The 13,410-nt window shown below is 39.8% G+C and overlaps 1 protein-coding gene across 1 annotated transcript; it reads right to left on the minus strand.

The window, feature by feature from the left end:
* Nucleotides 1-2,384: 2,384 nt before the first annotated feature.
* nprl2 (NPR2 like, GATOR1 complex subunit) lies at nucleotides 2,385-10,940 on the minus strand. Its single transcript, XM_052140981.1, has 11 exons — nucleotides 10,849-10,940; nucleotides 10,658-10,749; nucleotides 8,849-9,017; nucleotides 8,648-8,756; nucleotides 8,443-8,579; nucleotides 5,599-5,696; nucleotides 3,738-3,774; nucleotides 3,559-3,652; nucleotides 3,275-3,389; nucleotides 2,915-3,057; nucleotides 2,385-2,834 (listed from the first exon to the last, which is right to left on the minus strand). Exons 1-11 carry the CDS (start codon nucleotides 10,927-10,929, stop codon nucleotides 2,767-2,769), a joined length of 1,143 nt encoding a protein of 380 aa, XP_051996941.1. The 5' UTR covers nucleotides 10,930-10,940; the 3' UTR covers nucleotides 2,385-2,766.
* Nucleotides 10,941-13,410: the final 2,470 nt, after the last annotated feature.

The following is a 13,410-nucleotide window of genomic DNA, read 5'->3' on the forward strand; positions in this document are numbered from 1 at the left end:
GGATGATCAGCACATCAGCATACAATCAGCCTCATCAGCAGAAGAGGATTTAACCACTGAGGCCAATCTAGCCAGGTGAGTGATAACTCCAAAACCTGACTGATGTTCTCCTTCACAGACTGAACCGCAGCTGATTAATTTTCAGCACTGTGCCCACTCACGCAGTACACGGATCCACTCATCTTCCCACACAGACATTACCACCCACAAAGACCAACCTTCATCTCTACTTCCCTGCTCACAAACACACTCTACCAACCTTTCCCTTCATTCACTCTCTGTTGGCATTGTCTTCACATTTCACATTATCTGTGTTTTCCACATTTAAATCGTTACAGTCGTGGAGAATGTGGGCATGCTGATGATGGTCGAAGGTAATTCCAGAAATTCATCAAACAGGTGGGTCTGTCCCCAGTGTGCGCAGCAAAGCAATTCTGCAAGTGGCTGTATGACCCTCATGTTCTGGTCCACATACAAGCCATCCCATCTATGGCTGCTCCAGGGAGATATATCCTAATGTCGTCCAAGTCACAGAAAAAGTGGACATGGAGAACTTCTCCATGATCTCCCACGTCCACAACACAAAGCATTGGGTATGACAAACCTCACCAATCTGAGAGAGCTGGTGGGTTAGGCAGCTGGCAGAGGCAATGTTAACCCTTGGCTACTGCTACCATCTCTGCCGAAACTGATTCCTGGAGGTCAGGGTGTTGAAGACTCTCCCCGTTCCCTTCCTGTTGGGTCACGATTGCTGGGAGCAACGAAAATGATAGACTAAACCATTGCTGGTGTCAGGTTAAAATCTTAGGAGTACAGCAACCTGGTGCTCAGCCTTCCCCTCACTTCATAAAAAGGTTTGCTATATTATGAGGCAATAAACAAACTGTTGGTGGTTCCAAAGACTGGTTGCCCACTGAAGGAAGAAACCCTAACCCTGGATGGAATCCTGGGGAAACTAAGATTGCTGGTAGAAGAGGTATTAGGGAGGCCAGCAGGCCTGTGTGAGCTCTAATGCCCCAGTATAGTGGCAGAGACACTATACTGTAAAAAAGGCACCGTCTTTTGGATGGGACTTTAAACCGAGGTCCTGACTCTCTGTGGTAATTAAAAATCCCAGAGCACTTCTCGTAAAGAGTAGGGGTGTAACCCCTGTCTCGTGGCTAAATTCCCCCATTGACCCTTCTCAATCATGGCCTCCTAATAAGCCCCATCCACTAGTTGGCTCTATAACTAGCTGGTGTGTGGCGAGTGTACTAAGGCACTATGGTTTCCGTCGCATCATCCAGGTGGGTGCTGCACACTGGTGGCGGTTGAGGAGAGTCCCCTGTTCATTGTGTTAAGCGCTTTGAGTGTAGTCACAAAAGCGCTATATAAATGTAGCATTCATTCATTCAAAGACCAAGACGAATGCGGTCATGACGTTGGCCTGTACCTATCCCCTGGCTGTGCACTTGGGCACACAGAACACCTTTCAACAGATACAAGATCATTTTCACTGGCTGGGGTTAGAGAATTAGAGGTTTTACTTAAATCAACATTCTCCATTTAAGAGTTCCTGGATTTTCCCACTTCATTTGTACTTTGCTCCATCCATGCACCTTGTTTTTTGGTGAAGTTGCACCAGACTCATTGCCCACTATATACACACACCAGCAGGAGTTGTGGTAAGACAGCGGCCCTATTGAGTACCAGAGGCTCACTGACAGGCTGTTGAGGAGGAAGTCCAATGGATGTTACACCTGGGGGTCATTGAGGAGTCTAGCAGCCTGTGGTCCAGCCCGATTGGGATGGTTCCAAAAAACTGACGGCACTTCAAGAATTTGCAACGATTTCTGCAAACTTAATGAGGTCTCCCAATTTGACAGATATTCTATAAAAGGGACATGTGGATGAGCTCATCGAATGACTGATTTGCCCAGTTTATTTCTAAATTGGACCTCACAAAAGGATATTAGCAGGTGCCAATAATTCTATTCCTAGTATGTTTAAACTATATTTTCTGATGCTGCAGCATGAGTGTCCCATCCATGTCTACTGAAGGGAAATTCACAAATTTCTCACTCAATGCTTAAGACAAAACAATGATAAATATACAAGAAAGGATAAAGTAATCATTCAGGGATGTACACTCGAAGTGAAAAAAAGGTGAGATTTTAACAGGTGTTGCAATGAATTTAGCAGAAATGTGAATAGTTTGCATCCATGATTTTTTAAATAATGAATTAATTAATAATGGTTAATATTAGCTTATTTTAAATCTTACTAAATGCATGTAACTAGTTCAAAATCATAATAGATCTCACATAATAGATAAAAGAACATAATAGATCTAATACAATCACGTAAGAGTATGGAAAAGTACATTTCATTAAATTTGTGGAAAAACTTAGATCTGCTTATTATTTATTCAGTCTACAATCAGACCACACCAATACATGCCACATAATGAATCATAAGAAGCCTCTCATTTTAAAACCAATAACAATATATAGAACAATATATAATGGTATAATGGGCTTCCACACATTACTAATTATTTACATTTATTAAGATTCAGCATTCTTAAGATGCTCGGCAAGCATGTGTGTTCTTATTTTGACGTATGACAGCAGCATCATATATTTATGAGATGTAGTTGATGTACAATTATGATTCAGAACCGTATGAAGTCTTGACAGCCAAAAAAATCTGTTTGTCTAACTTCACAAATGCGTTGCTTGAACTATTGTAATCTCCAAAATCATAATCCTAACTCTTGTCTATACATTATTTCCAGCAAACAACAATGTTAGGGTCGTTCTCCAAGCGCTCATCCAGTTCCCTGTAACTCATTCCTGCAAACAAAGACAAGGAATGTCACTTTCCTTAAAATGGTTTAAATTTGAAAAAAGTTCAAAACAATTACGATACTTGCCAGTTTTGCAACAGATTTCATCATAACTATGGCAGCCAGTATAAAGTCTAGGTGGGCGGCTCTTGTCATCTCGAACAACCTTGACTGGATACTTCTGCAGCCGCCGAATCAGACCTTTCATCAAGCCAAACTGAACCAACTTCCTATAGCAACAGGTGTAAAAGATAAAACACATTCATAAACAGAATATTCATTCATTTTCTAGCAAGCCTCTGAGCTAAATGAGCTAATAGGACGCAAAAGCTTAATGCAGTATAAATTAAAGAAGAATACTTCTGTAGTTCATGAAGCACATGATTAACATGCCTTCCTACTATCAATGAGGACTGATTAACACCACACAAATTTAAATGGCCTTGCCTTTCATCCACCCGCTGTAGCTGGTGAGAATATCGTGAACAGAGATCGCGTACGGTTGTACCTGGGGTCAAACCACAGTACAAGAGGAACACATCCCTGAGACTCGTCCTTTGGCCTGATGAAACATGTTTACAGACAGTAAATTGTCTACTATGAACCAAAAGCACTTGTGTATATGCACTTGTGCTCATATGCATATATTCTAATGGCCTCAATGTAAATTCAAGATGCCATAATCAATGTTGCAGCAAGAAAGGCATTTCAATCTCGGTGTAATTGCTTACCTGGCTTACTGACAAAATACAGACACTCTTCCTGAAGGCATTTATTATCTATTAAGTTTTGGACTTTAGGTGTTGTGCAGTAAACATTGGAGTACTGTAGAAGATGAAAAACAGCATCAATGGAAGAAAACTAATTTGCTATAATAGAATTAAGAGAAGGAGAAAGAAAACAGTTTTACCTGAAATATGGATACCAGTGTTACAACTTCATAATACCTGTGAAAAAGCAGCATTGTTCAGTCCATTTCCTGTGACTCTGATCATTGTATGTATGAAGTGTGTCATTTCTGTGCCATTAGCATCAAACAGAATCGCAAAAATAATGACCGTTTTCAAACAGGTTCCCTGAACACTCCCCCGTCTGCCATTGGTCACACAAACAGATAGTCCCGCCACCCCAAACTCTCACCTTTGGCCAGTTCTGCTATGCCACAGGCCTGTCTCAAAAAGCCGGTTTAAGTGGTAACCAGGAAGTTTGAGTTTAGTTTTAGCAAATTTAAGAAGGTGGCTCGTTTTATTTACCAGTGCAACTCCGAACCAGGTTTTGTTCTGGCTAACCAATCGCAAACAGATTCTGAACCGATTAGCTGTAAGCAAAGTGACAGATCTCCCCCTGTATCTCTCCTCACATGGATATTAATAGACATACTGTAAATGTATATAAAGAATTTATTCAATAGCACATTTAAAGTGTATTTCCTTACATAATGTACTGATGTGTGTCATGCTGAGAACCTTGGAAAAATACAGATGTTTCATAAGGAGATTGTCACAATTTGAAGTCACGTTTATGGTGTGATATTTAGTGCACTTGAGCCTTCTCTCTTTCCGTCCGTCACTCATCAGTGGGAGGGCCAGTTTTTACAACCTTCTATGCTCCTATGATGTGACAAACTCAGAATCCCATGCTGCATTGCACTGTAAACAATATGGCGGCACGCATAGCCGGCAACAGCGTTCACGATCTTATCTTACCGTGGCAAGAAAAAGTATGTGAACCCTTAGGAATTACCTGCATTTGCGTGTAAATTTGTCTTAAAATCTGGTTTGATCTTCATCCAAGTTAAAATATTGAACAAACACAATCTGTTTTAACTAATAACACACAAATTATTGTATTGATCTTGTACATATTGAATACATCATTAAAATATTCACAGTGTAGATTGGAAAAGTATGTGAACCCTAAGGCTAATGACGTCAACAAAAGCTAATTAGAGTCAGGAGTTGGCAAACCTGCCATCTAGGTAATGAAACGAGATGTGGCATGAGGGTGAGTAAATGATGAGAGAATTTTCATTTTTGGGTAAACTGTCCCTTTAATGTGAGTAGTATATTAATTGCCAATTGTCTGATTTGGCCTGTAAATACGCTACTGCCCCTTGCTCTTGGAGAGATTTTGGCAGGGTGGCACAATAAAAGATTAGCAACTACTTTCTCCATTCAGACAATATTACTTCTTTATTACAACCCTAGTGCAGGTGTGGGCAAAGCTATTAGTACGGGGGATACCTCGGGCTTTAAATAGTACATGGGGGCCACATTGTATTGTTTTTAAAATGCAGTGATGCCGATGACTGTTTCTCATATCTCGTAAGGCCAGAAATATGTGTATTCATTCAAATACACAAGACAATTTTCTGAAGTGTACGGTACAAAACTGATTCTGCAATTACCTGAAGTAGATCATTTTAATCAAGTATTAATGAAGTAAAACTATCTGAAGTATTTTTCTTTCTTTTTCTTGCCCGAGACACATTCAGGGAAGTATTTAGGGAATCCTATAATTCCAGGATCGAATTGAATTTCATTGTTAATCGAATCATTCTGAATTTGCAAAAAACGTTTTGAATCTAAAACAAATTAATCAAATTGATTCACTTTGAACCCAAAGATTCACACCCTCATAAATTGGGGTGGAAGAAATGACAAAATGATGTGTTGCCTCATGGAAACCATACACAGTTATTTTTAACCCAGAATATTCCTTTAAATGAACGTGATACTGAGATTACCGTAGCAGGGATAAATCATACTTACAATAAATTCTGAACAGCAATCCGCACCAAATTAAGCTCAACATCAGCCTCGGCGGAGATCTTCTGAATGTGTCGATACCCGTCTACAAAGGGCAGGATCTGCACAAAATGCATCAAAACATACTGGAATTATTTATAATGAGCCAAACAGGACTTATGCCAACACTGCTCATTCTTATACTTATCATCATTCCTGCAGAAGTGGTGACTGCAATTCAATAATTATCAAGTTACGCAAACAACAGCACATACTAGAACTTAATGTTGGAGCGGAGAAAGGCCCCAAAACGAAGGTGTTTTTGAGTTGATTTCAGTGGTGCGTAACTGCTCGCCAGCGTGAACTTTTGGGGGGATCTGACCCTCCTAATTAAGGCTTGATTCCCCTGAAGCACGACAAAACAAGATGTTCGGGGGGGTCATAGAAAGTGCTTCTAATATGAAGCTTTAATTGTAAATATGAAGATATATTTCTATAGCTCTGCTTGATTTTAAGTTGTCGTTTTAGTCACCTCTGAAATGGGTAATTCCATTGCCACATTGCCCGAGAGGTAGGGGTGGGCGATATCTCTCGATATTTAAAATATCTCGATATTTTTAAACGATATGAATTTTACATCGATATATCGTTTATATTCAATTGATTTGCCACTTGCTCGTTGCTTTCTCTGAGCTGCTCGCTCGCCCGCCTCCTGCTTTGCTCCCCTCGTTATCTCATTCAACATGGCGTCGCCCGCAACCAGCCCGGAGGCAGAACTCGTCTCAAAAAAAAGGACAACTGGCTCCATTATATGGAGATACTTAGGTTTTAAGGCGTCGGATGAACAGCAGACAGATGTCTACTGCCGTGAATGCCGAAAGTGCCAACCAAAGCTTCTAGCACCACAAACCTTTTCCACCATTTACAGACAAGGCACAAGCTCGCATACGAGGAGTGCACCAGACTAAGGATCCCGGCCACTAAACCCACTAGCTCTGGTAACACTCCAAACACTACACAGATAACACTCCACAAATCTTTAACGCGGAGTGTAGAATATGAAAGAAAGAGCGCAAGGTGGCATTTCATATAGCGGTGGACCTCTGTGTGCCTGCCACTAGCAGTCCTTCTGAAAGGATCTTCAGCTGCAGTGGAAATATAGTTACTTGTCAAAGGGCTGCACTTAAGCCTGACACAGTAGACAGATTGGTATTCCTTGCTCAAAATCTTAAAATGTAAAAGAGTTACACAAACTTGTTTTTTGGCTATTTGTTGATGGCTACAACAGAGTTAATGCAAAGGTGAGCTTGAGTTGTTTTATTTTTGAATGAAAAGGCAATATATATTATTTGATTTAATTTACAGTTAAATTATTATTATTTATGTAATCAGGGATTTTTTTTTCTTAAATGTTCTTTGTACTTTGTTCTTATATATGCACTGCCTACCTTGAGTTGAGTTGTTTCATTTTTGAATGAAAAGGCAATATGTATTTCTTCCTTTATTTTACAGTTAAATAGTAAGAAGCACTTTGTTCTTACGTGAACTGCCTACCTCTTTGCACTTTAATAAAAAAAGACTGTGGTATTTGGCATATTTGTTTTTGCAGTAGTTTTTGGGGGGTTATTTTTCCTGTAAAGATATCGAGATATATATCGGATATCGAGATATATTTTTTGCTCCATATCGCCCAGCCCTACCGAGAGGTTCAAGTAAATGCACTAAACATGGACAGAACGCAGAACACAGCATCAGTGCCTAAAATGTATGTGAATTGTTCAATTGAATGATAAAGTTTACCCTCTTTGACTTAATGTTGTTGAACCAAATGCTCAAGCAAGCCATCTAAAGCTAAAATACTACTGACTAGGTACATCACAAAAATATTCATTTGACTAATTATATTATATTTGAGCTTTTTTTAAATGAACAAATCCATGTATTAAATCAATAAATATATTATATTGCATCTATTATTTTTTGTATAATTCATACTTTTGCATTGATTTGTTGAACTCGTGGTAAAAGCGGTACTGTCTCTTTAAGATAAATATTCCCGTAAAGAGCGTCTGTAAATGAGCGCATGTTAACGAGAGAGGACTCGAAAGGCTTTATCTCATCTGTGCGATGCATGATTGGAGTTAAATGTTTATTGTTTGTTGTTTTTGATCAATAACTGACTGTAAAGGGTTTTAAAAGAGACATTATTCAGTGATAAATGGTTGCGTGGATCTTGTCTTTGGACACGCATTACACGCTTTAAACTCTCAGTGTGCAGTAAAAGCATCTCACTGCTGAACACTTCACCACTAAACTACACAATTACAGGGGAGTGAAATCTGAACATTTACAAACCAGCTGCCAAATATAAACATTTTAGTCGCATAGTGTAAAATTTGTTTGCAATGTGAAGTCCCGCCCACTGAAGCACATCATATTGCATCCAGGTTGCCTCTGTATTTTAGCTTTTTGTGTTTCTTTTCTTACTTTCATAGTTTTGTGGGTAAGAGTTTATAGTTATTTTGTCTATTTATCTGTATAATATCCATTTCACACATCTGATTGGGTAACACAGATATAATACAGCCCATTATATATATTCTGAACACTGAATATTCGACTAATAGCTCAGAGAACAATAGGTCGTTTTAAATGAGTTTTGCACATCCCTACATGCGGCCCGCAAATTACAGAGAAAACGAGTTAACACAGCGAAATATTTCAATACATCAAATCACAATAGTTTAAAAACAGCGATATTAAATCAGCAACTACATATAATTTTAATATCTAATAGTTTGGAGAGATTATTCATTTTTCTAGCTAATAAATGTTGAATAATGACAGAATAAGTGACGGTCTGCAGACCTGCTGTGTGGTGAGGTCCCACTGTGACTTTATAAAGTAGTCCTTATTCTGTTTGAATACTGGCACGTCATACTCCTGAACAACAAGAGGATCTTTCCTTTGTTCAATCAGCTTCAGGTGGATGGTGTTGGAGTCATCTGTCATGAGAGAGGGAGATTTTAAAAACAGTGAGGAACACGGAGACAGGACAGGGACGGATACACACCGATGGGTAGGGTGCAGGCTCCAGTAACATTCAGCTCTTCCAGAAGTGTGGACAGGATCGGCAACAGCTTCTGTTTGCTCTCCTCGTTTGAGATGAATCCACTCTCAAGCTGTTAAACACAAACATATTCATTAGAGAAAAATGTTCTGAAGTATTTGATAGCTATTTTTAAGTTCCCAGACTGAGTCGAGGAATGTTTACCTCCAGAGTTGTGAGGTATCCAGACAGTTTTTTGACAATAGGTTCTAAAGCGCATGTTTTTGTTCTGGCATCACACACTAAACCCAAGTTGAAGAGTAAAGCATTCCGGCTGTACTTTTTATGCTCAATGCACACTGGACAGCCAATCAGTTTCTTCTCCATGGCAGTCCTTAAACAATTACACAGATAAAACACAACCTCATCATCAAACTCTGATTTAATACACAGAAAAAAATACATATATGTGCTAAAGCATGTGCGTTCAACAGGCGTCAATAGTAAACTCTCAGCAGCTCCAAAATTATTTTTTTCCTAAATTTGTGACAAAACAACCCTAGGCGAAATATTGTCACGCTGACTTACCCTAACCCTTGTGTGATTTTGGGACATTTTTGTCTTGTCAATCATTTTAGCTGTGTTAATGCCCATGGCATAAAATCTGCCAAAGGTTTGTATTTTTGTATAGTTGTGTATTTTTTGTGGGAATTTTTATATTTCAACCTCAGTTCCTATAACACATCTATAACACATCTATAACACACTGTGTACACAGAATAGTTACACTCGGGACCTTCAGGACAAAAATGACCCCATTTAAACCCATTAAAACTGCAATATTTGATCCCAGTGCCATTAAAGCATAAAATCATGAATTCTCTGATATTCTGCTTTTATTCTGGAGCCCTGGCTTCAAAATGTATATTTTTAATATTTTCCACCAGATGGTGCCATTTTTCTCATGTTTGTTCTATGGAGCAAATACAAACTTTTCCCCTATTCACTGTTTCTGTATTATAGAGACCTGCAGGACAACTGAATACATGATGCAGATACAAGTGTGTGTGTGTGTGTGTGTGTGTGTGTGTGTGTGTGTGTGTGTGTGTGTGTGTGTGTGTGTGTGTATTCTCTGTTTCTGTATTATAGAGACCTGCAGGACAACTGAATACATGATGCAGATACAACTGTGTGTGTGTGTGTGTGTGTGTGTGTGTGTGTGTGTGTATTCTCTGTTTACTGTATTATAGAGACCTGCAGGACACCTGAATACATGATGCAGATACAACTGTGTGTGTGTGTGTGTGTGTGTTTGTGTGTGTGTGTGTGTGTGTGTTTGTGTGTGAGTGTGTGTATGTGTGTGTTTATTCTCTGTTTACTGTATTATAGAGACCTGCAGGACACCTGAATACATGATGCAGATACAACTGTGTGTGTGTGTGAGTGTGTGTATGTGTGTGTGTGTATGTGTGTTTGTGTGTGTGTGTGAGTGTGTGTATGTGTGTGTTTATTCTCTGTTTACTGTATTATAGAGACCTGCAGGACAACTGAATACATGATGCAGGTGTGTGTGTGTGTGTGTGTGTGTGTGTATGTGTGTGTTTATTCTCTGTTTACTGTATTAAAGAGACCTGCAGGACAACTGAATACATGATGCAGGTGTGTGTGTGTGTGTGTGTGTATGCGCGCGTGTGTATGTGTGTGTGTATTGACAAATGTGTGAGAGTGTGTGTATGCGCGTGTGTGTATGTGTGTGTGTGTGTGTGTATGCGTGTGTGTATGCCTGTGTATGTGTATGCATGCATGTGTGTGTCTGTGGAACAACAGTGGCATTATGTAAACAAACTGGCATTAAAGGGTTAAAATCCTGAAAAATGAATGAATCTTTGGTAGTCATGATCAGGACTGATGTTGGTCCTCTGAGTAACTTGAATAAAGTGGTGCACAAGTATTAAGTTGAACAGTTTTGGAGAGGCTATAAACATGTGCAAACACACAAACACACACAAACACAATGAATAATGAGTCACGTACACTGTTATCAGCTTGTTCTGCAGTTCAGGTTTGGTGATGATGTACACTTGCACAGTATCAAATAACTCCCTCGAGATATATTCTTCAGGAACCTTCAATCAAACACAATAAATGGACTTTAGTTTGATTCTGTCACACTGGCTATAACGACATAAAACATGTCTTAAGATCTCTGCTCTGTATGTTCTGACCTGATATGTGATCTTTGGGCCCAAAGTAGGGTGGAATTCACTAAAAAATATACATTCGATTCTTCTGTAAGTCCCTGCCATGTCGAGCTGTGTTCTTCTTCTACGGGTTATTGCGGGACAGCAGCAGCAGCAGCAGCGCACAGCGCCACCTGTGGCAACACCACATGCTGCATATGTGTCGTTCTGTCTCTTTATACAGATGCATTCATGTTTGTGCTGTTATAACTTTATCAAGAGTTTCAATTATCAATATTTGAAGGATAAAATCTACAGAATTAGTACCAGTGTCTAAAATTTTTTAATTTCAGAGGACATCAATCAATACATCTTTATCTGTGTACATTAGTCCCGTATGTGTCTGGGACAGAGAGAGAGAGAGAGAGAGAGAGAGAGAGAGAGAGCGCTCTGATTTAATTCTTGTTTATTTTGATGAAGCTTATAATGTCATGAAGTCATAACCATTACAGTATATAATGAACATTACTTTTCTGTTACGTAATGAACAAACTTTTAATGAAAAAAATCAAATAAAACACAACACGCTTCACTTTAAAACCAGTGTTGTAACTAACAGGAGGGCAGGGTGGGTATGGGTGCCCAAAGGTCTGGTGAGAGGGGAAAAAAGCAACCTACACGACACCATTTTAAGGCCACCCCAAGTCCTTCACTGCCTAGAGAGGGGTGGGGGGTGGGGGGAACCTTTTATGGCCTATCTATGAGCTTCTTTTTCTCTCTCTCGCACCCTGTTGATCCGTCTTGGCCTTTCCCTCGCCTATTTTTAATTTTTTTCCCGGAGAGGAGGGGGGGAAGGGGGGATGTACATCATGCTGGGGGCTCACCCGCCTGAGGCAACGTCGGGAGGAGTGTTGAGCGGAGGAGGGCGGGGCCGGGTTGGAACAGCGCACGCCAGGCAACCAATCAGCCTGATGGGGGCGAGCGAGGGATAAAGGTGGAGAGAGAAAGAGAGAGAATTACAAGCAGCTGCTCTGTGTGTTTATGTTTGTGTATTTTTGGTTCAGTTTATTATTAAATTATTATTTATAATGCCCAGCCGGTTCTCGCCTCCTCCTTGCCCATCTAAATCCCATTACAGTATACCTCTATCTTAAATTAAATGGCAAGCAACAGACAAATGAAGATGACAAAGTAGAGCGGCACAACCTAAAAGAAGAATTAAATTGAAATACAGAAAAGGCTAAAGGTGCTTTTGTTTCTCATTTTGTTTCCAATTTTTATTCACAGCTCTGACCTTCCTCATTTAAACCAGTTTTCTGATGCCGTTTTTGAGAGGGTTCTCAAAATTCACACCTATTATAAGGGATGGAAATGACTTTGGATGAGTTGGATGTGATTATTCAGAAAGCTCCCCTCAATTAAAGCCCAGGTCCAGATGGACTGCCTGTTGAATTCTGTAGGACCTCTTGTCAAGACATAAAGTTTGTTTTGGAAATGTTTAAAGACAGAAAGGTGAATGGAGTCCATGAAGCAGGGTTCCATCCATCCATCCATCTTCAACCGCTTATCTGAAGTCGGGTCGTGGGGCAGCTGCTCCAGCAGGGGGCGCCAAACTTCCCTATCCCGAGCCACATTAACCAGCTCTGACTGGGGGACCCCGAGGCGTTCCCAGGCCAGTGTGGAGATGTAATCTCTCCACCTACTCCTGGGTCTTCCCCGAGGCCTCCTCCCAGCTGGATTTTGATCACTTTAATCCCAAAACATGTATTTAGATAATTGTTGCCCAATTACTTAAATCGGATTATAAATTGTTAGCTTCCCTTTATGCAAATATATTGAAACTATGCTTAGAAGATCTTGTCTCTGTTTCCCAATCTGGCATATAGCAAATAATATTCAGTTTTAGATTAGATGCAATGGATCAAATTACATTTGCAGACTTTGATAAGGTCTTCGACACGGTCGAGCATGCGTTCATGTTTGAATCTTTGTGTAGGTTTGGTTTTGGCTCTTCCTTTGTTCATAGTTCAGACTTGTTACAGAAATATTAACAGCAATGCGTCTTTGGTGAATGGTGTTTCTGCCCGGTCTAGGGTTAGCAGGGGCATCAGTCAAGGGTGTTCCTTTTGTGTGTAGATGTTCAGGGGATTTTAGTAGTGGGACACACACTACTGTCTTTTTAAAAGACAAGAAACAGGTCCCTATTATTTTGGGATGCTTTAAATTCATTTTCTAATGCTTCTGTCTCACAGTCAATCTTTATGTGTCGACCCGAAAACCTGCATTCAATTCTTGTGTTAAAAGGAAGAAATAGTTTGGAGGGAGGTGTGAATGCTTTGGACTTCAGTACTGTCAATCATGTTTTTGAGATTGGTTGTTGTGGTTTTACATTCCTAAACTGATTTTTCATACCCCTTCATAGGAGTGTCATAAGCAACAATCAGAATGTGCTGCATGGAATAAAATCTCTTTATTAAGGTTTGACAAAGCTCTCATTTCTGTTTTGGATTTGTTAAAGATGGATGCCAGCTATTGTTCCTATACTGAATTTACTGGCATTTTTGGAGTGGATACCTCACCTCGAGATTATGACTGGGTTATTTACTG

Source organism: Xyrauchen texanus, chromosome 13, assembly GCF_025860055.1.
Source record: "Xyrauchen texanus isolate HMW12.3.18 chromosome 13, RBS_HiC_50CHRs, whole genome shotgun sequence".
NCBI classification, from domain to species: Eukaryota; Metazoa; Chordata; class Actinopteri; order Cypriniformes; family Catostomidae; genus Xyrauchen; species Xyrauchen texanus.

Bases quoted from the DNA above. Each gene is read 5' to 3' on its own strand.
- nprl2 (XM_052140981.1), bottom strand. From the start codon at position 10,929: ATGGCAGGGACTTACAGAAGAATCGAATGTATATTTTTTAGTGAATTC. The intron at 3,058-3,274 runs GCAAGGCCATTT...CTGTTGCTATAG, and splicing joins CTACAGCGGGTGGATGAAAG to GAAGTTGGTTCAGTTTGGCT. The intron at 2,835-2,914 runs GCAAGTATCGTA...CTTTGTTTGCAG, and splicing joins TGAAATCTGTTGCAAAACTG to GAATGAGTTACAGGGAACTG.